Source organism: Dromiciops gliroides, chromosome 1 (genome assembly GCF_019393635.1).
Source record: "Dromiciops gliroides isolate mDroGli1 chromosome 1, mDroGli1.pri, whole genome shotgun sequence".
Taxonomy (NCBI): Eukaryota; Metazoa; Chordata; class Mammalia; order Microbiotheria; family Microbiotheriidae; genus Dromiciops; species Dromiciops gliroides.
In genome coordinates this window covers 533,373,934-533,401,533 of record NC_057861.1, presented here as the reverse complement: position 1 = coordinate 533,401,533, position 27,600 = coordinate 533,373,934, and the positions used below count along the sequence as shown (strand labels likewise).

General features: G+C 38.3%; 1 protein-coding gene across 1 annotated transcript in view; it reads left to right on the top strand.

Annotated features, from left to right (window-relative positions):
* The first annotated feature begins 800 nt into the window (after nucleotides 1-800).
* The window catches only part of LOC122735029 (kinesin-like protein KIF19), a 109,150-nt gene continuing 82,350 nt past the window's right edge, over nucleotides 801-27,600 (top strand). The window contains exons 1-4 of the mRNA XM_043976278.1: nucleotides 801-1,230; nucleotides 2,291-2,371; nucleotides 11,814-11,924; nucleotides 16,387-16,474. Coding sequence (XP_043832213.1) covers nucleotides 1,090-1,230; nucleotides 2,291-2,371; nucleotides 11,814-11,924; nucleotides 16,387-16,474 — 421 coding nt within the window. The 5' untranslated portion in view covers nucleotides 801-1,089. The remainder of the gene's footprint in view (nucleotides 1,231-2,290; nucleotides 2,372-11,813; nucleotides 11,925-16,386; nucleotides 16,475-27,600) is intronic.

The window sequence follows — 27,600 nt, the reverse complement described above, 5'->3', positions numbered from 1 at the left end:
CAATAATGGACAAATGAGAGAGATTAAATAATCAATTGGGAATTAATCTGATCCTAAACTAAAGAGAATGATCATAAGTAGTTCCACTAACAATACATTAGTGTATCTATATTCCAAAAAACCCTCCAACATTGAATATTCCCTTATTTTGTCATGACCAATTTGCAGACTGTGAGATTAAACCTTGGGATTTTCATTTGCATTTATCTTATTAGTGACTTGGAGCATTCTTTCACATGGTTGTTAATAGTCTGCAATTCTTTTAAGGATTGTTTATATCCTTTGATCACTTACCCTACATTTGTTTTATTTTTTAAAGTTAAAAATGTTTTTCAATCCCAAAACTTCCTTCTCTCCCTCCCTCTCCTTACCCTCAGTCCAACTGAGAAACAAAAACAAAAACAAAACCCCTGTTACAAATATGTATTGTCAAGGAAAACATATTTTTTCGTTGACCATCTCTCCCCTCCCCGCAAATATTCCCATTCTGCACTGCCCTTCACCTCGATTGGAGGATGAATAGCATGTTTTTATCGTTTGTCCTCTCCTGGTTCTGCTCCCTGCATCAGTTCATTCAAGTCTTCCCAAATTTCTCTGAAACCATCCCTTTCATTATTCTTTATGGTGGCAATGGTATTCCATCAAATTTATATACCATAACTCACTAGTCACTTCCCAGTTGATGGGGGTCCAATTCCTTGTGCAAAAACTACTGCCACGTTCTGCATCTGTTGATCCCACCTGATCCCTCCTGATGTGGTTCATTACCTCATCAATTTCTCGTGGATTGAGGTTGTTCGTTAGGGAAGTTAAACTATTATTTAAAAGCCAGCATGCGCTAGCCGGGGCTTAAGTAAACTCCTTCAGTCTAGGGAAGCTGATAAGAGTGAGGGGAGGCTCGCAGATCTCTCCAGTCAAAACCTTTCCCAAGCTGCCCATTGCCCGGTCCTTCCCACGAGAACCCCTGGGGACCCCGCGCGGTGATGTCATCCGGGGCAGCCGGGGATGTGATGAGCATGTCCGTGGGGACTGCAGGTACCAAGAGGCGCCATCGGTGACTGGGAGGGCACAGGTGTGTGGCTCCGTTCCATGCCCATTCTTCTTATGCCCTCCAGTCTCAACGCGCCCTCAACGGAGGAGCGCTCCTCCCGGGCCAGCAGCGGGCTTGGGGGCCGGAGCAGCCCGGCCATGAAGGAGCTCCCAGCTGAGCCAAAGGACCAGCAGCTCACGGTGAGTCCGAGCGTCGCTCCTTCCCTCCCTCCGTCCCTCAGACCCACAGCAGGGGGGGCTGAGTTTCTGTCTCTGTCCCCGGTCCCCTCGGGCCTCGCAGGACTGTCCCCATCCTCTTTCAGAACCTTTCTAACGTGTCCAAATCCTCTGCAAGAGAGCTCTCATGTATGCAACTCCATCTTCCCCTTCCTTAGCTTCTTTGCCCTTCTCCACAGCTCCCCTACAGGTCTCCCTATTTCCCCACCCTTCGCGCTTCAGTTGTTTCTTCTGAAGGGACTTCTTAGGCAGATCGCAGCCCGTCGCCCCCGTGCCCAGGTTGGGATTCTGTATATAGCCTCCCCACGACCCAGAGCTTCAGCTCTTGGGGAAACTCATCCTCCCTTAATGGATGAGGAAATGCAGAAGAAAAGTAGGGGAAACTTGATCTAACCCTGGAATAGATTAGGCCCCCTCACAAGCACAATTAAGGTGGACTCCGGCAACAGGAAAAATAAGTTTTCATAGATCCTTTAGGAATATAATAATTTCTCCTCCGCTAGGGGAGAAGCCAGGAAGGCATAAGAATGGTCAATGAGTGGAGCCACACACCTGTGCCCTCCGAGTCACCAACGGAGCCTCTTGGTGCCTGGCGTCCCTACGGAAGTAGAAGAGTTTAATTTTAAAAGATTTTTTTTTCATCAAATGTATGATTTTGGAAACTGATTTTTCTCCTTTCTACAAAGACTTGATTTATTCTTTCTTACTTGAGATTTCTGTTCCCTAAAGAGCATTTTTTCTGACTGAAGATGTTTGGGTTTGAAGGGTTGGTGGATTTTTTTGTTTTGTTTTGTTTTTTAGGGGAAAGTGTCTCGTGTTAATGATTTCCCTATATTAAAAGTGGAGGAAATAGGGGTAAAGAAATTTAAAAAATAATATTTTATAAAGTATAAGGTATATATAATTAATGAGAAAGAATTTGTTGGTAGATTAGCTACTATTTGCATACTATTTTCAAAAGAGCCTTGGAAGTAAAATTGGAAAAATTATTTAGAAAACATCTATAATTTTTCTCCGTGTGCAGGTGGCAGTCCGGATCCGTCCAATTAATGACACTGAACTGGATGAGGGAGCTGCAGTCATTGCCCACAAAGTGGGTGATCAGGTGAGAATGGGGACTCAAATAGCTTACCATGGTATATAGGTCATAGTCAAGGTAGTTTTAAAAGTATACTGATTGTTGGGGCAGCTAGATGGCGCAGTGGTGAAGCACCGGCCCTGGATTCAGGAGTACCTGAGTTCAAATCCAGCCTCAGACACTTGACACTTACTAGCTGTGTGACCCTGGGCAAGTCACTTAACCCTCATTGCTCTGCAAAAAACAAAAACAAAACAAAAAAGTATACTGACTGTAATCTAGTGACCCCATATCACTAATGACTCCATGTCATTAGGTGGCATCTAGGTAGTGCAGTATATAGAATGCAGCACCTACAGTCCCAAAGACCAGGGTTCAAATTTGATCTCAGATACTTACTAGTTGAGTGACCTTGGGCAAGTCATATAACCTCTCTTTCCTCCATGTCCTCATTTGTAAAATGGGGACAATAGCCCCTAGCTCTAAGCATAGTTGTTAAGATAAAATGAGATGATATTTGTACAGTGCTTTGTAAAATTTAAAGCACCACATAAATGCTAGTTATAATTATTATCAAAGGGGGAGGCTAGGTGGCGCAGTGGATAGAGCACCGGCCCTGGAGTCAGGAGTACCTGGGTTCAAATGCGGCCTCAGACACTTAACACTTACTAGCTGTGTGACCCTGGGCAAGTCACTTAACCCCAATTGCCTCACTTAAAAAAAAATAAAAAAAAATTATTATTATCATAAGCTGATAAGAAAAAGCAAGTAATATCCTTTGTTTGAGCAACACTATGTAAAGACCCATCAAAATTACCATTATTCTGAATGCATAGGTATAGAACTAACACCCAAGCATCCTTAATTTATCATCCTAAAATATGGAGAGTAGTTTTTTTTTTTTTCTGCGGGGCAATGGGAGTTAAGTGACTTGCCCAGGGTCACACAGCTAGTAAGTGTCAAGTGTCTGAGGCCGGATTTGAACTCAGGTACTGCTGAATCCAGGGCCGGTGCTCTAACCACTGTGCCACCTAGCTGCCCCCCCCCCCAGTAGTATTTTTACTACTGACCTGACATAGCTGGTAAGAGGACCAAATATGATCGTGGAAGTAATATGTTTAAAGTACCATAGAAATGTTAAATTTTATTATTGGGCGCTTGCTATGTTTGGTTTAAAGAGCTTATAAATGTTCTTTGGTGATAATTGTTATTAACCATGCTGGAATTTATTAATAAAATAGATTGCAAGTTAGTGTTCCTGGGGCTGGAGGCAAGATCAGAGACAAAACAGCAGCAAGGGATTTCCAAACTCTCCTTCCTTCGAATTAATTTTGCACCTCTAATTGAACTTTTAAATTCTGCCTGTTTTTATATTTATTTGTGTCAGTCTTCTCCTGTCATATTCCATGCTCCGCTAGCTTAGGGATAGCATCTAATTTCTGTTTTGTGTGTTGTGAACCAGAAAGAACACTGAATTTGGAATCAAAGGCTCTCTGTTCAAATCCTAACCTGGGCACACAGAACATGACATCTGGGTGTCAGTTTCTTCATCTGTAAAATGGAAAGGTTGAATTTAGATTACTTCTAAGGTCCCTTCCTAGTCAAAACTTCTGATACTAGGAATGAAATGATGAAATTCATTGTGTCTTTGCTAAATGAGACAAATACTTCACCTTGGGGGAATTGAGACTATTTCTGCATCATGACCAGCCACAAAAATAGTAATGTGACTTTTTTTTTTTTACTTTTTGCAATAATAATTATAACAATAACTAAAATTTATATAGCACTTACTACATGCCAAGAAAACTCCAAACAGGGACAGGAATAGTCGGGCATAATTGAAACGACTCAAAAACAGTGTGCCAGGTACCATGCCAAGTGCCTTACAATTATTATTTCACCTGAACCTCACAACAACCCTGGGAGCTAAGTGCTATTATTATTCCCACTTTACAGATGTGAACACTGAGGCAAATAGCTGTAAAATGACTTGCTTAGGGTCGCACAGCTAATAAGTACCTGAGGCTGGATTTGAATTCAGGTCTTCTTGACTCCAGGCCTGGTGCTCTATCCCCTGCACCACCTAGCTGCCTATATCTTGCGCACTTGGAGTTACTATTTATATCTGTTAACCTATACATCTTTGAGTGTGTGGTATATATAGAGCAAGTGCGTATATATTCATTTAAAAAACATTTGACTATCATTTGTGTGCAAGGCACTGTGCCAGGTTCTATAGGATATATGCATATACATACACACACATATATGTGTATATATGTGTGTGTGTGTGTGTATATATATATACACACACACACGGCAGTTAGGTGGCATAGTGTATGAAGCACTGGCCTTGGATTCAGGAGGACCTGGATTCAAATCCGGCCTCAAACACTTGACTAGCTGTGTGACCCTGGGCAAGTCACTTAACCCTCATTGTCCCACCAAAAAAAAAAAGAGAAGATATATATATATATATATATATATATATATATATATATATATATATACGCACACAAATATATATAAGAGATATGTAGGAGATATATGTATATATACATATAGAATATATATTTGCATGTACATGTATATACACATGCATAATATATATTTGTGTGTACATGCATACACACACACACATATATATATATACATACATATCACACACACATATATAACATAGTCCTGCTCTCAAGGAGCCCCCAAGACACATACTATTATATATGTATATATATATTGTAAGGATGTAATAGTGTCTATATATGGATTTATACATACATGTATTTACATACATTCTCTGTGAGCTCTGTGAGAGAGAGGGAGAGAGAAAGAGAAAGGGAGAGAGAGAGAGAGAGGGAGGGAGGGAGGGAGGAGGAGGAGGAGGAGAGAGAGAGAGAGAAAGAGAGAGAGAGAGAGAGAGAGAGGAAGAGAGAGAGAATTTGTAGCATCCAATATATGTATATATGGGGTGGTGGGGGAAGAGATCAAGAGAATGATTATAACAGTGCAAATATCATTATCCCTGTTTTACAAATAAAGAAACTCAAATTCAGACAAATTCATTGGCTTGTCTATGGTCTTTTAGGCCTTTTAGAAAGAATTGGCGCCAGGGTTCCCAGCATCAGGTCTAGGGCTCTTTTCTACATCACCCTTTCCCCTTTAAATCAGCATCCAAGTAGAAGGGCAACAGTACCTCCTCGTGAAATTTTGGCTACTAGTATTGGAAAGAGGCTATTTTGTTCATAGTAATTTTTTTTTTTTTTTGGTGAGGCAATTGGGGTTAAGTGACTTGCCCAGAGTCACACAACTAGTAAGTGTCAAGGGTCTGAGGCTGGATTTGAACTCAGGTCCTCCTGAATCCAGGGCTGGTGCTCTATCCACTGCGCCACCTAACTGCCCCTCATAGTAATTTTTCAAAGACACTGTTATAAGTGTATTTCACTTTTTTTTTTTAAACCAAGTTATATAGTGTGTCTCTCTGTAGTATGAACCACATGGTGTTTATGTAATTCATGCACAAATGCTTGTTATACAGTGCGGCACCCAACTGTTCTCATTCTTAAGTGAATCAGAATAAAAAGAGTTTAATTTACCTACAAGGACAATCCGTCTGACAGTAAGTGTTGCTAAGCACTGAAATGAATTGTACATAGACTGAAGCATCTCCCCTGGTGATCTTTAAGAACAAAAGAGACACCTATTTGTGTGTCATCAATTAGAGGCAGGCTGACCCTTTGAAGCCCCTTATAGCCTGTGCTCCTTGCTTCTGTAATGAAAAGATTTTGTGACATCTCGCTGCAAATGGAAGCACATACTCAGGATTTGAATTGCTTTAAAATTAAACTCTTTTGTCTTTTTATAGATTATTTAGATGCACTGCCTCCTTCTTAGTCCATACAGATTTAGATTTTCTCCAACTCTCATTTTATTTTATTTTATCTTTAGTGCTATTATTGAAATCTATTAGGAAGATATTTTATCAACCATTATGTCCTTTAGTCCAGGAGTTCTTTTTTTTTTTTTTTTTTTAGTGAGGCAATTGGGGTTAAGTGACTTGCCCAGGGTCACACAGCTAGTAAGTGTTAAGTGTCTGAGGTCGGATTTGAACCCAGGTACTCCTGACTCCAGGGCCAGTGCTCTATCCACTGCGCCATCTAGCTGCCCCAGTCCAGGAGTTCTTAATCTAAGGTCCATGAATAAATTTCAGGGGGCCCCTTGAATTTGGATAGGAAAAAATTATACCTTCATTTTCAGTAACTGTGAATTGACATTTAGCAATCCTTGTCAAAGGCAACAAACATTATTCTGAGAAAGGTTGCATAAGCTTCACCAGTTTGCCAAAAGGGTCCAGGACACCAAAAAAGCTCAAGAACCCCTGATTTAGCCTAAAAGACATAACAGTAATCAGGAAACAAATACTCCTTCTGTCTCCAGTAGAAAGGGCATGGGGCTTAGAACTGGAGCAAACAGGCTAAAATCTGAGATCTTCCACTCACCACCTGCATGACCTTGGGCAAGTCACTTAATAATAACAACATAATAGTTTTAAATATATACATGCCTAGATAGACACATGCACATATATGTCTATATATACATGTATATAAGCAGTTGGGTGGCATAGTGGATAGAGTGCTGGGCCTGGAGTCATCTTCCCGAGTTCGAATGTGGCCTCAGACATTGTCTTTGTGATCCTGGGTGAGTCACTTAACCCTCATTGCCTTAGTTCCTCATCTCTAAAATGAACTGGAAAGGAAATGGTAAACCACTTCAGTTGCTTTGCCAAGAAAAACCAAAATGGGGTCACAAAGAGTTGGATGTGACTGAAATGAAAAACTGAAAACTTGAAACTAAAAACCTGACTTCTCTTTGCCTCAGTTTCCTCATCTATAGAGTGGGACACCTGCCTCGCAACAACTTGTGAGGATGGAATGGGATGATATTGGTAAAGCACTTAACACAGGGTTTGGCGCATAGTAGGTGTTATATAAAGGTTAGCTATTATGATGATATGTATATATGATACCTATCATCATAGATACACCTATAAGATTATGTATACATATCATATGTATATCTATGTCTCTATATACCTATAGGGGTTGCAAAGTTCTTTACATATATTATCTTTTTAAAGTTTAATTTTGTTTTTTTAATGATCAAAAATCTATTTTCTGTCTCTCCCTCTTCTTGAAAAAGAATGAAGACTGGAATGTATAACCTTTATCAAATTGCTTACTGGCTTCGGGAACGGGGAGGGAAGGGAGGGTGGGAGAAAAATTTGGAGCTCAAAAAATATCTTTACATGTAATTGAGAAAAATTAAAACAAATAAATAATTTTTTACAAAAATAAAAAGAATGAAAAACAAAACCCTCATAACAAATAAATGCTAGTTGACTGACAAATATGCTTAGTCAAACAAAACAGATTCTCCCAGTGGCTGTGTCCAAAATTCTTTTTCAGTCTGCACCCCGAGCCTATAACTTCTCTGTCAGGAGAGGGGTAACATGTTTCAATCACGAGTCCTATGGAATCATAGTTGGTCATTGTATTGATCAGAGTTCTTACGTCTTTCAAAGTTGTCTTTAAAATGTGGTTGTTGCTGGATAATTGTTTTTTCTCCAGGTTTTTCTGTTTACTTCATTTTTCATCAGTTCCTAGAATTTACATAGATTCTCTTATTTGATCTGTACAACAGCTCTGTGAGATAAAAGCTGACCTTGTCACCATATTATAGATTGGCAAATGATTTGTCTAGGGTCAGAGAGCTGATCCGAGGGAGGATTTGAACCCAGGTCTTTCTGACTCCATTATCATGCTGCTTCTCTCTTTCTCTCTTAACCTTTCTGGGTCTCAGTTTTGCTTCTTTGTAAAATGAGAGGCATTGACTTTATTGGTCTCTTTGGTCCTTTCCAGGTGTTTGGGTGCCTGCACGGGACCTGCCTTATACACATCCCAAGCCTTCGTTTCTTCATAAACTACTGTTTATTTATTTTCATAACCTGAAACTGAACTGGTGCCCAGTCATCACAAACAAGTCCATTATCCATCAGAAGCAAATGCCACGTAGTAATTTAAGTCTGCATAGCACCTAGAGAGAAAGTTTGTCTGCTAGGCTCTCTACCAAATGAAACTGTGTATTGACATTCAAATGCATTTCGCCATCAAAAGATATTGTTAATCCAACTTTGCAGGAATTTTAACAAACCCATTTTTGAAAGGCCAACAGCCTCTAAAATTCCTTCTGGTTTGTTTGTTTTTTGCAGGGCAAAGAGTGTTAAGTGACTTGCCCAGAGTTACACAGCCAGTGTCAAGTGTCTGAGGCTGGATTTGAACTCTGGTTCTCCTGAATCCAGGTCCAGTGCTTTATCCACTGTGCCACCTAGCTGCCCCATTCCTTCTGGTTTTAACCCAAGTAGAAGATTCCTCTTCCACCAAAGCATGATGCTTAAGGAAGTCTAGTACAGTGAGACCCTTCTTAAACCATTTAGAAGATGATCTAGTTCAATGTGCTTATGTTATAGGCAGAAACTGAACCAGAAAGTGACTTCTCCAAGACTTACAGCTAATGTGTCCTGGCTAATGTGTTCTTAGGTCCCCAAGTCCAACACTCCACACTACCTAATGCTGTCTCCTTTCATGTACTGTTTTTTCTAATCGTCTCTCCAGAACAATTAAGCATTTATCACATCCTATTTTGTTTGCTGATGATTATGTGTATCTTAGTCATACCTTTCCATTTAGATTGTAAAGTCCTTGAAAAAAGGGAAGGATGTGTCTTATCTTTCTGTTCTTTTCCCATTCCCACCCTTTCCTGTTGCCATCCCTTTCACCCCTTTCCCCAATTGAAAAGCAGCATGGTATAGGGGGTAGACATCTGGTTTCAAAGCCAAGAAGACATATGATTTCATTGGTACAGGGAACTTGGAAGGGAAGAAACTCTCTGTGCCAATAAGAGTAAGCACTGTCCTTTCAATTTATAGAGTTAGTTACCTAAAGTATTTTTTTAAGTAAAATTTTTTTTTTTTAGTGAGGCAATTGGGGTTAAGTGACTTGCCCAGGGTCACACAGCTAGTAAGTATTAAGTGTCTGAGGCCAGACCTGAACTCAGGCACTCCTGACTCCAGGGCCGGTGCTCTATCCACTTCGCCACCTAGCTGCCCGTTACCTAGAGTATTAAAAGATTAAGTGACTTGTCTAGGGTTCCACAACAAGTATATTTCTTTACTTTTTCTGTGTCCTGGACCCTTTTTGGAAATTGGAGAAGCCTGTGGACCTTTCCCAGAATTAGGTTTTTAAATGCATAAAATAATATAAGATTACAAAGGAAACCAATTATGTTGAAACAAACCAAATATTAAAACAAAACAAGTTTGTAGACCCTAGATTAAGAACCACCGGACCCAGTGATCTTTAAGATTCCCAAATATAAAAATGAAGAGATTGGATTAGATCAGATGTTTTTAACTTGGAATCTATGAACTTAAAATGTTATCTGCATTTTAATATATTTTCTCTTATAATCCTATATATTTTATTTATTACATTTTAAAACATTATTCTGAGAAGGGACCCACAGGGTTTCACAAGACGACCATAAGGGTCCATGATGCACACACACACACACACACACACAAAAGGTTATAAGTAGATGATCTCTAAGGCCATCAACTGCAAAAAAGAAGAGATTGGACTGGAAAAACTCTCAGGTCCCTGCCAACCCTAGCATCTTATGCTTCTATGATGTAATGCCAGGGCTACCCGGGTGATAGTCCAACTGAGCAAGTGCCTTCTACTATGCCAGCTGAGCTAATTCTACATTTCTCAGCTGTGGAAACTCCTCTCTTGAGTAAACAGCACGTGGGTTTTATTTTTTATCATTTCTCTCTATCCCCTCCAATAGCACAATTCCCTTTGAAGCAGTTCTTTATGAGTTTTCCCAGCCTCCAGAGAACCTAATACACTTTCCTTCATAATTATGTATTTATGCAATAGAGCAGACTATATCCCAGAGGATGCCCACAAGTCACTTTGCTAAACAAAACTTGTTTCATAATCTTTCAAGTATGAATCTTTTGTTCTTTCTTTTTCTCATCTTGGTTGCTATGGGAGGCCTATGGAGATCAGGCATACTGCTTTCAAGGTTGACTTTGGACATTCCCTGGGCTCTGATTCTCTTTGCTCTAGCTTTGCTTCCAATTATCGACTCAAAAAATATTCTCCCAATCTTTTTTTCCCCCTCTTTTCTCCTAGCCTAACCTTGCTGACTGATTTAATTTAATAAGTAATTTATTGAGAGCCTACTACACACAAACTACTATACAACTATGTAGAAATTTATTTAGTGGCAATATTTTTAAGTGTCAGGGGGCAGGTTTTACATGTAACTGAATTAAATAATTGCCTAAAATGTTCTTGCCCCTTCTCCCCTCAAATATCCCTCCTACTGATACCTGAAAGCCTAGAGCAGGGGAAGAGTTGAGCTTGAACCCTGGATGCTTTTGGAGATGTATGTGCTCTAACCTCTTGCTAATGTACCAACAATCAATCAATCAACATTTTTAAAGTGCCATCCCCAAGAATCTTCTATGGTAGTGCTTGCCAGTCTATTCCCTGACTGCCCACCTGCATCCTCCCCCCAAATTCCCTGCAAGCAACAGGTCAGTTTGGCTGGATTGAAGAGCACATAGAGGAGAGTAATGTAAAATAAACCTGGAAAGGTAAAGTGAAATCAGATTGTGAAAGACTTTAAAAGTCAAATGGAAAAGTTTGTAATTTTCTCCTCGAGGCAAGAGAAAGCCATTTCAAGTTTCTTGAACAGGAAGGTAGCATGATCAAACTTGTGCTTTAGAAATATTAATTTGGTGACTATACATGTAACTGGGGAAAAATTATTATTTAAAAAAAAAGGCAATCCTGGAGAAAGAAAACTACAAATCAATCCTTCTCATGAACACAGATGTAAATGTATTAAATGAAAGATGAAATAACAGAATATAGCAACCCATTAAAATTTATTCATCACCTTTAAAAAAGAAATATTAATTTGAGCCCTCTGTGGAGGGTGGATCGGAGAGAGGAGAGACTTGTGGCAAGGGAACCAATTAGGAAGCTGTTATAGTCATCCAGATGAGAAGTAAGGAGGGCCTTAGCTAGGATGGTGGCTGTGTGAGTGAGTGGAAAGGAGACAGATATAAGGTAATGATGGAAATAGAATTGAGAAAATTTGACACAAATCCCTTTCCTCTCCAATATGGCACCCACTCCCAGTGGTGTCATTAGCTACTGATTTAGACTTCAGCCTCTGAGGCTCCTGAACCTCCCCCTCCTACTAGCAGCTCAGAGTGCACAAAAGCCCCTCCCATGATTCCACTCATTCTAGAATCAGGTTGTTCACCTTTGGCACCTGGGAAGATTTTGCTTCTCATATTAATTATTTCAATTTCTTTTTTTTTTTTTTAAAGATGGTGGTGCTCATGGACCCGGGTGAGGATCCAGATGATGCTTTGAGAGCCAATCGTTCCCGTGAAAAGACGTTTATATTTGATATTGTTTTTGATCAGCAAGCTTCCCAGGTGAACTTCTTCCTAGCACATCCTTTCTTCAGAGATGTCTTTGCCTTGTTTCAGTCAGGTCGTTTTGCTGACGTGCCTGTTGATCTATCTATCTGTTAAAGCCCAACTCAAATGCCACCTCCTCTACAAAATCTCTGATTCTTTCATTCCTTCTCTGACCTCACATTGTACCCTGTGTTAATGAACTAACACATACAGCCACAATTGGGCCTGATGGGCTGGGGCAGGATACCCTGTCCTTATATATTAAGGGGCCCCTCTCTCTAGACCACCCCTCCATACAGTGACTGGATTGTGTCACTGGGGAGGGTGGCACCTAACAAGAATGGTAAGCTGCAAGGGGGCAGACTATCCTGCCCTAATTATGCCAATTGTAGGGTGGCATACCCTTTGAGAGAATGCTGAGATACCAAAGAAAGAGGGGCTCATACTAGTTGGGTTTTTTTTGTTTGTTTTTTTGTTTTTTCGGGGCAATGAGGGTTAAGTGACTTGCCCAGGGTCACACAGCTAGTAAGTACCAAGTGTCTGAGGCTGGATTTAAACTCAGGTCCTCCTGAATCCAGGGCCACTGCACCACCTAGCTGTCCCCCTAGTTGGTTGTATTAGGGTTAACTAGGCTGATTGGGTTGTTTAAAGGAGTTTACTCACAAGAGTCCAGTTATCATGGGAGGGGGAAGAGGGGGGCAGCAGGACAAAGTAACATTGTGGATCTCTGCACCAAGCCCAGGCCAGGTCAGGTATTGTATAGAAACAGAACAAAGAAGGCATCATACCAGGATGGCCCAGGCTCACGTGCAAGTTTTCCCATGGGATAATTGGAGCTTCTCTTGATGTTTATATTTACTTCAAACCTAGCATCCAGCTACAAAAGCCTATTAGTAGTTTCTTGACATCCCACCTTCCTTGTCCATGCCATTGTACTGGCCATTCCCCATGCCTGGAAAACAGTGTTCTGTCCCTTCTGCCTCTGAATTTCCCTGGATTCCTTCAAGAGAGCTCCAATCCCATCTTCTGCAGGAGAACCTTTCCAGTCCTCTCCATCCCCCCTCCCTCATGCCTTCCCCTTACAGGTTACTAATTATATCTATCTATATCTATCTATCTATCTATCTATCTATCTATCTATCTATCTATCTATCTATCTATCTATCTATCTATCTATCTATCTGTGTGTGTGTTGTTGTCCTTCATTCTCCAAGAGGACCAAAATGACATCACTATGTTGGAGTCAAGGTACAGAATGTCCAACTGTGGCTGACCAGACTAGGTCAGGCACAAATAGTTCATATGAACATTTGGGGTGGAGATGTCTCTAAATGTGCACATCTCACGTTTGTTCTGAGCTACTGCAATTCTGCTTTGCTCATAGAGCATAGCACTTTCTTTGATGTGGGCACGCCATGCTGGGTGGTCCAGTGCCAGTATGTCCCATGTCACGCAATCATTTCCATATATGTGTTGTGTGTACCTCTTCTCTATTGGAATATATGCTCTTTAAGAACAAGGATTCTTTTTTGGAATCCCTAGGATTTAGCACATAGCAGCTTGGCACATAGTAGGTACTTAAGAAATTCTTGTGACTGATCTGCATTGGTAGAGGAAATTCCTCAGCAGCATCTCCCTGTACCTATGAAATCACAGGTCCATTAAAAAAATTTTTTTTAGGTCCATTTTTTAAAAAAGTAATACAGTTATTTGTATATATGCTTTATATCCCCCTATTAGAGGGTAAGCTGCTTGAGAAGACCAATGATACTTTATCCAAACCTTGGATCTTCCCTAGCTCAGTGCTCTGCACTGAGTAAGTACTCAATATATAAATAAATGAATGTTTCCTCCAAAGCCCCAGAATCCATCCAACATTTAGACACAAAGTAGTATTGTCAGAGCTGCTAGCCTTTCTGGGTTTTTTTTTTGTTTTTTTGCTTTTGGTGCCTGGGGCAAATTTCACAAAACAGAACCCATGTGAGTAGTATGAGTAATCTTTTCAAATTAACTTTTTAAAACAAATTCAGTTGAGGTGAAGGAGACAGAGAGAGACTCTAGGACACTGGTTCCCTGTGGGCAAAGACCCCAGAAACACAGGAGGGCCTCAAGGCAGGCAGATGGGAGAAGTTCACTTGGGGTGAAGCAGTCTAAAAGATGGAATCCTTTACCATCTGGTAGCTTTCCATTTTAATTATTCTTGCTAACTAGATGCTAAGCTCAATTATGTCTTTGGTTTGCTTTTTTAGAGTTTACTGGTGGTGGCCTTTTCTTTTTCACCATCATCATCATAATCATAGCTAACATTTATATAGACCTTCAAGATATGCAAAGCACTTTATTATATCATTTGATTCTCATAACCATGTTGTGAGATAGGTACTATTACTTTCCTCATTTTACTGTTGAAGAAGCTAAGACTGAGAGGCAAAGTGATTTGTTCAGGGTCACACAGCTAGTAAGTATCTGAAGTAGGATTTGAATTCTGGTCTTCCTGATTCCAAATCCATAACTCTTTCCACCATACTACATAAGACATTTTTAATATGCTTTTCAACTGAGCCCTTGCTTAGTTGTTTCTATATTGTTGAAAAGGTAAATGCTATCAGTACCCTCTAAATGTTGGCATTTTAAGACGCTGCCCCTATGACCCTGTCCTAGTCATGGCTCTTGAGTATTAATCTCTTAGAGGAACTCAGACCAATAAAAGTCCTTTCCATGTTCCTAATGGTTAAGCTATAGTACTCTGTATTTAGATAGTATCTGTCTGAGACCAAAAGAATTCTCTTTCTTATAGCTCTAAATCAATGATCCCACAGGTTTATACAATTTATCACAATTTCACATATGGGGAAACTGAAATATAGAGGGATTAAATATTTTATTTACTGAAAATCAACCACAGAACATAGAATTTTCAAAGAAGGGTTGCACCTTCATAGATGCTCTGGTCCAGCAGTTCTCAAACTTTTTGGTCTTATACTCTTAAAAAAAATATTTTTAATTTATGGAATAAAACAAACATTTCTATAACATAGTACAATAAAAAAGATGATTACAGATGAAACTGCAAATCTACTATGCTATTCCTTTCAAATATACAACAAAATCATCATGTAAGTTTCTTTTTTTTTCTTCCTTGCCCCCTTTACACTCTTGAAAATTATTGAGGACTCTCTCTAAAAGAGGTTTTGTTTGTGCAGGTTATATCGATATTTATTATAAATAAGAACATCTTAATATTATTATGAAAGTAGTTTTGATTTACCAGACCCTCTTAAAGGGTCTCGAGGACCCCAGGGTTCCTGGTTCACACTGAAAACCACTGATTTAGTACAGCCCTTTTATTTTATATATTTTTTAATTTTAATTTTAATTTTTTTCCACATACAGTCATATTTTAATTTTACTATGTTATGAAAATACTTATTTTATCCCATAAATTAAAAATAACATTTAAAAAAGAAAACTCCAAATTGACACCCTTTATTTTATAGAAGTCAAAGGATCTTGTCCAAATATGCCTGGCAATGGATCTCTGGGCCTAAGGGTATGGACATGTTAGTTGCTTTATTTTGTTTTGTTTTGTTTTTGTTTGTTTTTTGGTGAGGCAATTGTGGTTAAGTGACTTGCCCAGGGTCACACAGCTAGTAAGTGTTAAGTGTCTGAGGCCGGATTTGAACCCAGGTACTCCTGAATCCAGGGCCAGTGCTCTATTCCACTGTGCCACCTAGCTGCCCTGCTTTATTTTCTTAATTCCAAATTGTTTCCCAGAATGGTTGTACTAATTCATACCTCCACCAACAATGCATCAGTATGCTTGTCTTCCTATAACTTCTCTAATAATGACTATTCCCATCTTTTGTCATCTTTGCCAATTTGGTAGATAAGGTGAAATCTCAGGGTTGTTTTGGTTTTCATTTTTCTTATTAGTGATTTGAAGCATTCTTTTATATCATTGTTAAACATGAAATTTTTCCACATTCACTTTTTGGGTTTGATTGTACTTTTGATCCCAAACTCACAAAACAACTATAGCTAGGTCCTGATTAGTATGAATAAGGAGTTCCCTGAAATTGTCACATGTATTTGAATTCACATTATTTAACATTATAATCATGTAAAATATTCGTTTTTGCTCAATGGAACTATGCAGTGCAAATTCTAATAATTTCAAGGATTTCATTACTAATACTAATGGAACCCAGCTGTAAATCATATGAGCAAATCTTTAGGTGATCCCCTCAAATCCCTTTCTTGTTTGAAATTTGGTGATTCTATGATTTCCAAACCCTGTTTTTATCTTGCTAATTTTTGCATTACTTTTTATTTCTCTTGTGTCTTGCTGAGGGAGCCAAATATAGTGATAACATATGCGCAGTCTAGAAAGAGAAGAGATGGCAATTAAATGAAACACTTGCTGACTGCCACCTTCCTGGCTTCTCATTAGAGTGACAGATTTACTGTTTGTTTGCAGGAGGAGGTGTACTGTTCCACAACTCAACACTTAGTGGAAGGAGTCATTTCTGGATACAATGCAACAGTCTTTGCATATGGCCCATCAGGTACCAATAAAAAAAATGTGTTAATCAGCAGAGGCTTTAAAACAAGCAGGGCTAAGCAGAAACTTGCAAAATTTAGTTGCTATTGACATAAAAATTGTCCAAGGATTTGTTGCTGGGTACTGCTGCCAATCATCCTCATCAACCTGCAGAATCATTATAATAACTGGTTTATTATATGCTTGGAGCACAGTTCCATGGTATGAAAAAAATCAAATGGGTCCCAACCAACAGTTTCAGCAACTTTTTGTAGTTTTTGATTATATTGGGAAGATGGATAGAATTTTAAAGAGGATAGAAGGGGAATGTAAAAATTTACCAAGAAAGTGCTGCTAGCAGAAGGGAAAGATCTACATCTGGTAAAATAATAATAAACTGATCAACAAATATTAGTGGGTTTAACTAGAATTTTCAGACTAGCTATTAACACTAGATCCAGTGACAGGAAATACTCATCACAAGTAAAAAGAGTTAATAAAGTGGAGCCAGCAAGTGTTCTGTCACTAAGGAGCTAATCCCCTGAGCTAAAGTTTGATATCTCAGCTAAATTCCACAAGCTTTGGTTAATTATTTGACTAATGTCTTAAGGAAATGATGATTATAAACCCAATACAGAAAAATCCTCTTACCACTGTCCCTGCTTTTGGTCATAGATGTACATAATAATATATGCAATTTTGACCATATTGATGCATATTCTATTGAACTAGTCTCTGGATGACTTAATACAAGGTTTTTGTCAAGCCCTTTCAGAAACAGATACAAGTATTGTGAAGCACTGAACATGTTACAAGGAAAGCAAAAACAATACACTAACGATTATTTGCATGATACAACACAGGGTTTTCATGATCTCTAACCTGTTATAAACAATCAATCCCAAATATCTAATCAAATATGGTGTTTAATCTTCAGATTCTTCCTTAGCTTTTCAAAGTAATGAAGGTGCTGAGGAAATATCAAGAGTTTGGTCAAACACATATGTACAAAATTCAGTTAATGTTCCTTTAAACAACAGATATCTTGTTATCTTGGATTTAGCTGTCTACCTCAGGAAGTCATCTACTTGTGGGAAGATATTTTCCCTTGGATATTTTGCAATGGGTCTTGTTACTAGGACAGTTTTGAAAGGGCTTTCTCCTCAGTAGATCCACTTCACAGCTTCTAAAGCAATTGTAGAGGTTCTCTAGATAATGCTGCTTAAAATTGCTAGCTGTTGGGGGCAGCTGGGTGGCACAGTGGATAAAGCACCAGCCCTGGATTCAGGAGGACCTGAGTTCAAATCTGACCTCAGACACTTGAAACTTACTAGCTGTGTGACCCTGGGCAAGTCACAACCCTCATTGCCCCACAAAAAACAAAAACAAAAACAAAAAATTGCTAGCTGTAAGGCTTAGTATAATTTAGTAGAGTCTGACAAAATCTAATTGCATTAGCCTTCCTGTAATCCATGTAATGAAAACCAGTCCAAACCTTATGGAGTTAAGCTAATATACAACATAATTAGAAGAAGAACATCAACTTGGGCTACCTGTAATTCATCTGAAAGTTTAGAGAATTTCAATTTTTACATACTGCTTGTTCTTTCTATCTTTACCTAAACTTTGTACATGATATGGATAATGGTATCCATGGGCCAGAGGAAGAAACAGTCTTTGTAAAGTAAGTCACTCTGTCTCTTGATATTAACAGAGAATTAGTTCAGAGGAAAAAAAAACTGATCTCCTTTTAAGAACAGCTCCTGAAATATGGTACAAAATATGTTTTTATTGATTAGAAGTTTTAGGAAAAAAACCCTACAATATTAAAACCTATTTTTTATGATTAGTAATTCTCCAATGTTACTCTAATTTGAAAACTGGCCTTTTAATTTAATTAAAAAAAATTTTTAGTGAGGCAATTGGGGTTAAGTGACTTGCCCAGGGTCACACAGCTAGTAAGTGTTAAGTGTCTGAGGGCAGATTTGAACTCAGGTACTCCTGACTCCAGGGCCGGTGCTCTATCCACTGCATCATCTAGCTGCCCTGAAAACTGGCCTTTTAACAAAGCAATTAGACCACACTATAGACTTCATCTCTTTCTTAAAAATTTTTAAATATCTATTTAACCATGTTGTACATATTAAAATACTATGGGGGCAGCTAGGTGGCACAGTGGATAGAGCACCGGCCCTGGAGTCAGGAGGACCTGAGTTCAAATTCGGCCTCAGACACTTAACACTTACTAGCTGTGTGACCCTAGGCAAGTCACTTAACCCCAATTGCCTCACCAAAAAAAAAAAAAAATACTATGGACAACCAGTCCATTTAATGTATAAGCCTCAACAAATTGGGACAAACCTTTTCCCTAAAGTCAAGTGCTTTAAGATTTTGTGGCTGTAAAAACCCATTATATGGTATGGCGAGGGTCCTATTTCTTTTTTTTTTTTTTTTTTTTTTGCAGGGCAATGTGGGTTAAGTGACTTGCCCAGGGTCACACAGCTAGTAAGTTTCAAGTGTCTGAGGCCAGATTTGAACTCAGGTACTCCTGAATCCAGGGCCAGAGCTTTATCCACTGCGCCACCTAGCCGCCCACTGGTCCTATTTCTTTTTAAAATTTATTTATTTATTTATCTATCTATCTATCTATCTATTTATTTTTCCATTACATGTAAAGATAGTTCTCAACTTTTGTTTATACAAGCTTTCCAATTTCAGATTTTTCTCCCTTCCTCCCCTCCCTCCCCCCCTCCCCTAGACAGCAGCTAATCTGATATAGGTTTTATATATATATATATATATATATATATATATATATATATATATATATATACACATAATAACATTAATCCTATTTCTGCATTAGTCATGTTATAAGAGAAAAATCAGAGCAATGATGAAAAACCTCAAAATAGAAAAAACAACAGCACCAAAAACAAAAGAAATAGTATGGTTCATTCAGCATCTATACTCCACAGTTCTTTTTTTTCCTTTTTCTTGGATTTGGAGATCCTCTTCTATCATGAGTTCCCTGGAACTCTTCTGTACCATTGCATTGGTGAGAAGAATCTAGTCCATCACAGTAGATCAACACTCAATGTTGATGGTACTATGTACAATGTTCTTCTGGTTCTGCTCATCTCACTCATCATCAGCCCATGCAAGACCCTCCAGGTTTCTCTGAACTCCTCCTGCTCATCGTTTCTTATAGCACAATAGTATTCATATACCACAACTTGTTCAGCCATTCCCCAATTGATGGGCATCCCCTCAACTTCCAATTCCTTGCCACCACATAAAGAGCAGCTATAAATATTTTTGTACATGTGGGTCCCTTTCCTCTTTCCATGATTTCTTTGGGAAAAAGACCCAAAAGTGGTATTGCTGGGTCAAAGGGTATGGACAGCTTTATTGAAGGGTCCTATTTCTGATGATCTTGGTGACCACAAATATTTCCCTTCTTTTTTTCCAAATGTTTATACATAATGTATATACCTCAGTATTGAAAAAAAGTTTCTTGACAATTAAAAACTGTATATGCAAGAGCCTCAATTCAATTTGAGACTTTATGAAGAATCACTAAAACGTATTCAAAGATAGTTATTAAAATATATCTAAAGCCTTTTACCAAAACATATCTAAAACCTGTGTATTAAAGCATCTATCTGGATAGGCATCTCTGAATATTCAAATGGAGCTGAAGGAAGTTCAGTAGTTCCCTATTACCTCTAGGGTAAAATTTATTATTTAGGACCATCATCATTACTCAGCCTTTTTCTTTGCTTTTTACTGACACAATTGAAGCTTTAAGGCTACTAATATAGTTACATCTATCATAAGAAGTTTTAAATATATTCCTTTATCCAGTGAAATATTTAAAAGTCATTCATTTATGTCTTAGTTCTCAAGTAGAAGCAATTTAATCTTGTTGTTTTCCCTAAAGTGAAGTCTACTATTCCATTAAAAGTGAAAGGTTTTTTTTTTTTTACTATTTATTTATTTGTTTGTTTGTTTGTTTTTGCAGGGCAATGAGGGTTAAGTGACTTGACCAGGGTCACACAGCTAGTAAGTGTCAAGTGTTTGAGGCTGGATTTGAACTCAGGTCCTCCCGACTCCAGGGCTGGTACTTTATCCACTGTGCCACCCAATTGTCCCAAAAGTAAAATTTTTGCATTTTTATCACATCACATCTTTATCCTGTTCCCTCTTTGGGGATATACAGACACATATCCCTCCCCACATACATATATACATAAGTATATATCTATATTCTCTCTCAAAGGGGAATGGGATTTTGTTTACATATATGTATTATGTGTATACAGTATATATATCTCATTTCATGCAGAAAAAGATGTGATACTAATACAGATCTAATCTTATATATGAATATATAACTATTACATAAATGAGTAAGATCTGATTTTCCTTCATCACGCAGATTAGGAAATTAAAGCAAGCTACAGTTACAAATCCAGCATAGTAAAAACAAAACAATAGGGTCTTCTATACCTACATTCTATTATAGCAGTTTGGAGATGCTTGCTGATTGTAACAAAAAGATCCGTCATAAAACATTTACAATTTTCCTGTCATTGCCAGAGAAAGTTGTTATGAAAGGAGGAAGGACATTTTTACCACAAAATCAGGACTGTTTTTTCAGGCTTAAGTCTAAAGTCATAGACTGACCTACCATAGGTATACCAGAAGAAAACTCCCTTAGCTCTGTTTGTTTTTAGTAAAAGTCATAAATATCTTTTAGAACAGCAAATCATTCAAAATAGTTCCACATTATTCACAGGGTATCAAAGCCAGGCTCAGAATCAATCAGGTAGGAAACATTTTTATTCAAAAAAGAAATAGCTCAGTAGGGCAACTGAGTCAAGAAAACCCTGCCATTCCCTTCATAGAACCATTTTCTCAACCTTCCTAGTCACTAATATTAACCAACAGCAGTTTCCAGAAAGCAGCTTCACTAAGCAGCTTTTAGCATTTCCCTTTAATGGTAGAATACAAGAGTAATAGTAATTCAAGTGGAAATGTACTTGAATTCAAAACTCAGAATATAGTAAATGACAGTTACATCCCATATAGTCCCATTGCTTACAGTTTAGAGTAGGATTCAGTTATTTTTCATTTTGCAATAACAGTTGGTTAACAATAAATAACAATAAAAGCATTCATAGACAGTACTTATTGAGCATATACAAGGTCTTTCCAAAAGTATTCATTCTTTGTTTTACTTTTTTTTTTTTTTTGCAGGACAATGAGGGTTAAGTAACTTGCCCAGGGTCACACAGCTAGTAACTGTCAAGTGTCTGAGGCTAGATTTGAACTCAGGTCCTCCTGAATCCAGGGCCAGTGCTTTATCTACTGTGCCACCCAGCTGCCCCTATTTGTTTTACTTTTGAAGTTTAAAAACCAAGTAAGAAGATATAAAAAATTCATATTCTGGATGTATGTATTCTTTATGCATATAAAGTGAATGCCCAATAATTCACTCATAACCCAGAACAAAAATAATAGTTAACTATTGGTCTGAATGTATTAAGATTTTAAAGTAAAGCTAAGTTGGATTAAAGATTTAACATTAATACTTATTATTCCAGATACAATTTCACAATTTACAGAGTCTGTGGCAGGACAAATATATCATATAAATAACAAACAAGGTTTTCCTCATATTAGGCTATGAGTGTTTTGGGGAAAGGGTTTAGTACCTTTGCAACATAAAGATTCAAAGTATTTCTAGTGTCAGGGTAGAATCAACAAACCACATTTCCATAATGTTTCCACAGTGCTGGCAAGAGTTCAAGATTTCTCTCTCTCTCTCTCTCTCTCTCTCTCTCTCTCTCTCTCTCTCTCTCTCTCTCTCTCTCTCTCTCTCTCTCTCTCAAATTTACAGGAATAGAAATCTTCCCATTATCCTCTGATCACAATGGGATCCAAAAACTTATTGAAGATTTCTTCTTCTTCTTCTTCTTCTTCTTCTTCTTCTTCTTCTTCTTCTTCTTCTTCGTCTTCTTCTTCTTCTTCTCCTCCTTCTCCTTCTCCTTCTCCTTCTCCTTCTCCTTCTCCTTCTCCTTCTCCTTCTCCTTCTCCTTCTCCTTCTCCTTCTCCTTCTCCTTCTCCTTCTCCTCCTCCTCCTCCTCCTAGTCTCCTTGTAGTCATCGTTGTTCTCCTCCTCCTTCTTTTTGTCTTATCAACTTATTCAGCATTTTACTTCCCCTCACCATTTTCTTAATCCCTCACATTTCTTTATTTCTCAATCACATCTCAAAGCTATTCTCAGAACTATTTTCCTCTATTCCATTGAATCTCTCCTTTGCAAATTAACAAGATACCAATTAAAGTGAAATAAATCTTCAACCCTTTTCCCAGATCAGAACTGAAGCTTCTTAGAGGTCCAAGTTTTAGTTACAAGGTTTTATAGAAATTATTTTCAGTCTGCACTTACCCAAAATCCTATCTTGAAGGAGATCTCTACAATCTTAAGAGATTTCCTCCTCTCTCTCTGTATTCTTTTTATTTATTTATTTATTTAGTGAGGCAATTGGGGTTAAGTGACTTGCCCAGGGTCACACAGCTAGTAAGTGTTAAGTGTCTGAGGCCAGATTTGAACTCAGGTACTCCTGACTCCAGGGCCAGTGCTCTATCCACCGCACCACCTAGCTGCCCCTCTCTCTGTATTCTAATGAAATTAACTAGAGAACTTCTGACCCACGTACAAGATCTTTTGCAGCTCCACAGAAATTTATCTCACAGAAGTAAGTCCATTCCAATTCCTATTTGATGATTTGGCTTTTGCGCCCCCCACCCTTTCTTTTCTAATATCTACAAGCAGTAAAGAAGTTGACTGAGGGGTATTTTATATAACAAAAAACCTTTTACCCACAAAACCCACCAGAATATTTTAGCATTTTCAAACCACATTTTCATGAATATTTAATGCATACTAAACAGATTTCCTTTTAGTTAATTGCTGCTAAGGGAAAATCTTAGCTTGCTCTCTCTCTCTTTCTCCCCTGCCCCCCTCCTTCTTGACACTCCCAATCTGGCCATCTGGCCAGAATTGGGAACATAAAGATGAGAGAAAATTTCTCATTGTTTTTCTGCCATTTCTTGACATTTTCCCTCCCACTATAAGTTTAACCAAGGAATAGTAGAAGTTCCCATTTTACAGGAAGGTTAAGTTCCATATCAGAATTACAGCTACCACATACAATTAGAGCTAATTTGAGTATTATGCTTCAGCAATTCACTTCACTTAAGCTTACACATAAGATTTCAATTTCAAAATATCCTCCTTGGGTCAAGAACGTATTTCAGCTCATTTCTACAATTCATACATTTTTCTTTTTTTCTGAGAGTTTGACCAGACTGGACCTTTTATATCATGAGTAGATTAGACCAGAAATAATTTAACTTCTTTTTTTTTTTTTTGATGGGGCAATGGGGGTTAAGTCACTAGCCCAGGGTCACACAGCTAGTAAGTGTCAAGTGTCTGAGGCTAGATTTGAACTCAGGTCCTCCTGAATCCAGGGCCAGTGCTCTATCCACTGTGCCACCTAGCTGCCCCCAATAATTTAAATTCTTTAACCAGGGTTTGTCTGAGGGATCCCATAATGATCACTGACCACTCAAGGAAGAATTGAGATTTATGTCAGACTTATATTATTAATGATAGGGATCCTTTCTGACCCTGAAAGATTTACATCAGACCAGAGTAGGACTGCTCAGTAGTGAAGACAGTACAATAATTATGAAGTCAGACAAATTGACCTTAGAGATTTTCTCCCAAAGGTGTCTGATGCTCCCCATTGTAGAATTGGGGTTTATGTCAGATTTGTATTTTTTTAACCAGACCAAAACAGACTTTTAGGAATCGTTCAAGATACAATTTTATGTTATTTTTTAGCCAGATTGGACCCAGGACCATCTGTGAATGTACTAGAAGCATAGCCAAGGCAGCACAGTAGTGACAAATGACAGACAGGTTTCTTACCTGTGGGAAAATGAGCTAAAAGAGCACAGAATTTGGAAAATTCTTAGTCCTAGCCTAGGTCTTCACCCAGAAAAAAAAAGGAGAGGGGACCCTCTTATTATGACCCCTGAGTTTCTCAGCCTGATGTAGGAGGCAAAAAAAGGAGTTAACAGAAACAAACCTTAAGACCCAAACTCTAATTTAGATATGAGCTCTAAAAGGGATTCAGACCCCAGTCAATGGATAACTTAAGACTAGAGTCTTCATTAATATAAGTCAGGGCCTAAGCTCTTGTTACTAACATTAGTCACCACTCATAACAAGAACATAAAGAGGCAGGTCATAGAGACCTTAACTATAATAATGATACACAGACAGGGCATAGAAATTCTAATTGATAAATAAAAATATTTTTAAACTAGACATGGGAATGAAAAGGTGATGAGCAGAAAAGGCCAAATTTGTCCTCAGATTCACCTTATGACATGTAAACCTCCCAAACACACTTCCACAGAAAAAGGTACCCATCTTGGGGGTTGGCTCAAGCCCCCAGGAAGTCCAAATTAGGATGAGCCCTCCCCTGTACCTCCCTAAGGAGGAGATTATTATAATGAGACTGATAATCAATTTATCCATATTACAAATATAACTGTCTTTCTTTCCTTATTCAAGAGATACCTTTCCACTTTTCTGGTTCTCTCCCTGTGTTCACTCATAGTATTGCAATAAAACTTGGGAAACTGAGTCACTGAGTCTCGTAATACTTTTGGGGTCACTCACGATCAATTTGACGCTAAATCCATCCCATATCAAGCACAGTCCTTGCTTTCAATTCCTGAATCACAGTGCCATGCTCGTTAAAGCACTCCAAAATTCAACAGTTTATGCCTAATTGATTTTTCAGGAACAAGAGTTAGACAAACAGGCAATAGAAGACAAGTACACAGAACATTAACCTGTCTTTGAGTTTTTCTAGAAGGAAAAACAACTTTGTTAAGTCGATTTTTAAGAGTAAATTTGAAAAATTACTTAGTCAATTTTTCCTGCCCTAAACTCTCCCTAGGTAAATGCTGGAGGGCTACTGGACTGGAAGACTCAATATTCTGAACTATTCTAATTCCTTTGTGGTCTGCCAATTTGACATAAGAATTATCTAAGGATTCATTGATAGCTACTGCTGCCAATCACACTTATCAACACACGGAGATGTCTTAATAACTGGTTTACTATATGCTTGGAGCATAGTCCCATGGTACACACACACACACACACACACACACACACACACACACACACACACACACACACACACCCCAATGGGTACTGATCAACATTTCAGCAACCTTTTATACTTCTTAGTTACATCAGCAAAATGGATATCATGAAATTTATAGAGGGCAGGAGGGGAAGGTAAATATTTACATGTGAAAGAACTGCTAGGGGAAGCTAGATGGCACAGTGGATAAAACACCGGCCCTCCATTCAGGAGTACTTGAGTTCAAATCCAGCCTCAGACACTTAACACTTACTAGCTGTGTGACCCTGGGCAAGTCACTTAACCCCAATTGCCTTACCAAAAAAAAAGAAAGAAAGAAAGAAAGAAAGAACTGCTAGCTGAAGGGGAAGATCTACTTCAAGTGAAATAATAAACTGATCAGCAAACATTAGGGTATTTAACTGGAATTTTCAGACAAGCCATTTCTGGGGTCAAATTGATTGTGAGTCGTCCCAAAAGAATTACAAGACTCAGTGACTCAGTTTCCCAAGTTTTATTGCAATATTCTGAGTGACCACAGGGAGAGAACCAGAATAAAGGAAAGGTATCTCTTGAATAGTGAAAGAAAAGACAGTTATTTTGAAATTGGAAATATTATCTAAACAAATGTTGAAAACTAAAAAACTAAAAAAAATTTTAAAATAAATTTTAAAAAAGACAGTTATATTTTTAGTATGTATAAATTGATTATCGGTCATCTTTGGGAGGTACAGGGAACAGCCTATCCAAATTGGAGTTCCTGGGGTCCTAAGCCAACCCCTGAGGTGGGTACCTTTTTCAGTGGAGGTGTGTTTTGGGGGTTTATATGTCATAAGTTGAATCTGGGGACAAATTTGGCCTTTTCTGTGCATGCCTCTTTCTGTTTCCTATGCTTAGTTTCAAAACATCTTCATTTATCATTTATTTCTAGTCTAAGTTTCTATAGCCTGTCATTTAGTCTAAGGTCTTCATGGTCTAGCTCCCTCTGTTCCCATTATGAGTACTGATTTCTGTGGGTAAGAGAATCTATCATCTTGACTTGTTTTCCAAATCTTAAGTTAACTGGGGTCTGAATCCTTTTTAGAGCTTATATCTGAATTAGAGCTTGGACCTTTTCTATTAACCCCCTTTTCACCTCCTACATCATTCCCCCCTTTTCATATACCCCGGGAAAAAGGACGACAATCAATTCTTCTGTATCTGCTTCCTGCTGAGTGAGGGCGAAGTAGGGACCCACAGGGGGTTTATGAATTAAGGGAGATCTAGGAACCAGAGTTACGAATGCAAGAACCACAACACAAAACACAAATGATTTACAGACCAAGGGATAATAGGCACCCTAATACAGAATACATTTAAGAGTTCCATGAAAAACTGGACAAAGCAAGCAGTTGTGAACAGTTTTAGCCATCCAGGTAATCTCTGTACGGCAACTCTACCTTTAGGAGGTGTTCTGAATCATATAGACTCGCCTCAGTCCAGGACCACATTTACTAGAGAGTTCAAGCATTCTTCCAATTCTTTTTTTTTTTTTTTAGTTTTTTTTTTTTAATGTATGAGGTATTTTATTTTTTCCGTTACATGTAAAGATAGTTCTCAACTTTCTTCCAATTCTTGTAACCCTAATACAGTAGAATCAGAAACTTGTTCTATTCCCAAAGTTAAATTTGTAAGCATAGCTTCATGTTCAAGTTACCCAATAAAAGGAATAATAAGGGCAGCAGTTTTTCAGACCCACCAAAGAAAATTATCCCAGGTTCCTCTTCTGATTCTAGTATAAGAAGAGGCAGTCGCATTCTTACTCTGTAATCCAAATAGCCCAATGTAACATGGGCTTAAGCAGTTGGTAGTTAACAGTAAAGACTTATAATCTCCTCCTTGTTATAGGAAGGGGAAAAACCTTGGGGCACAA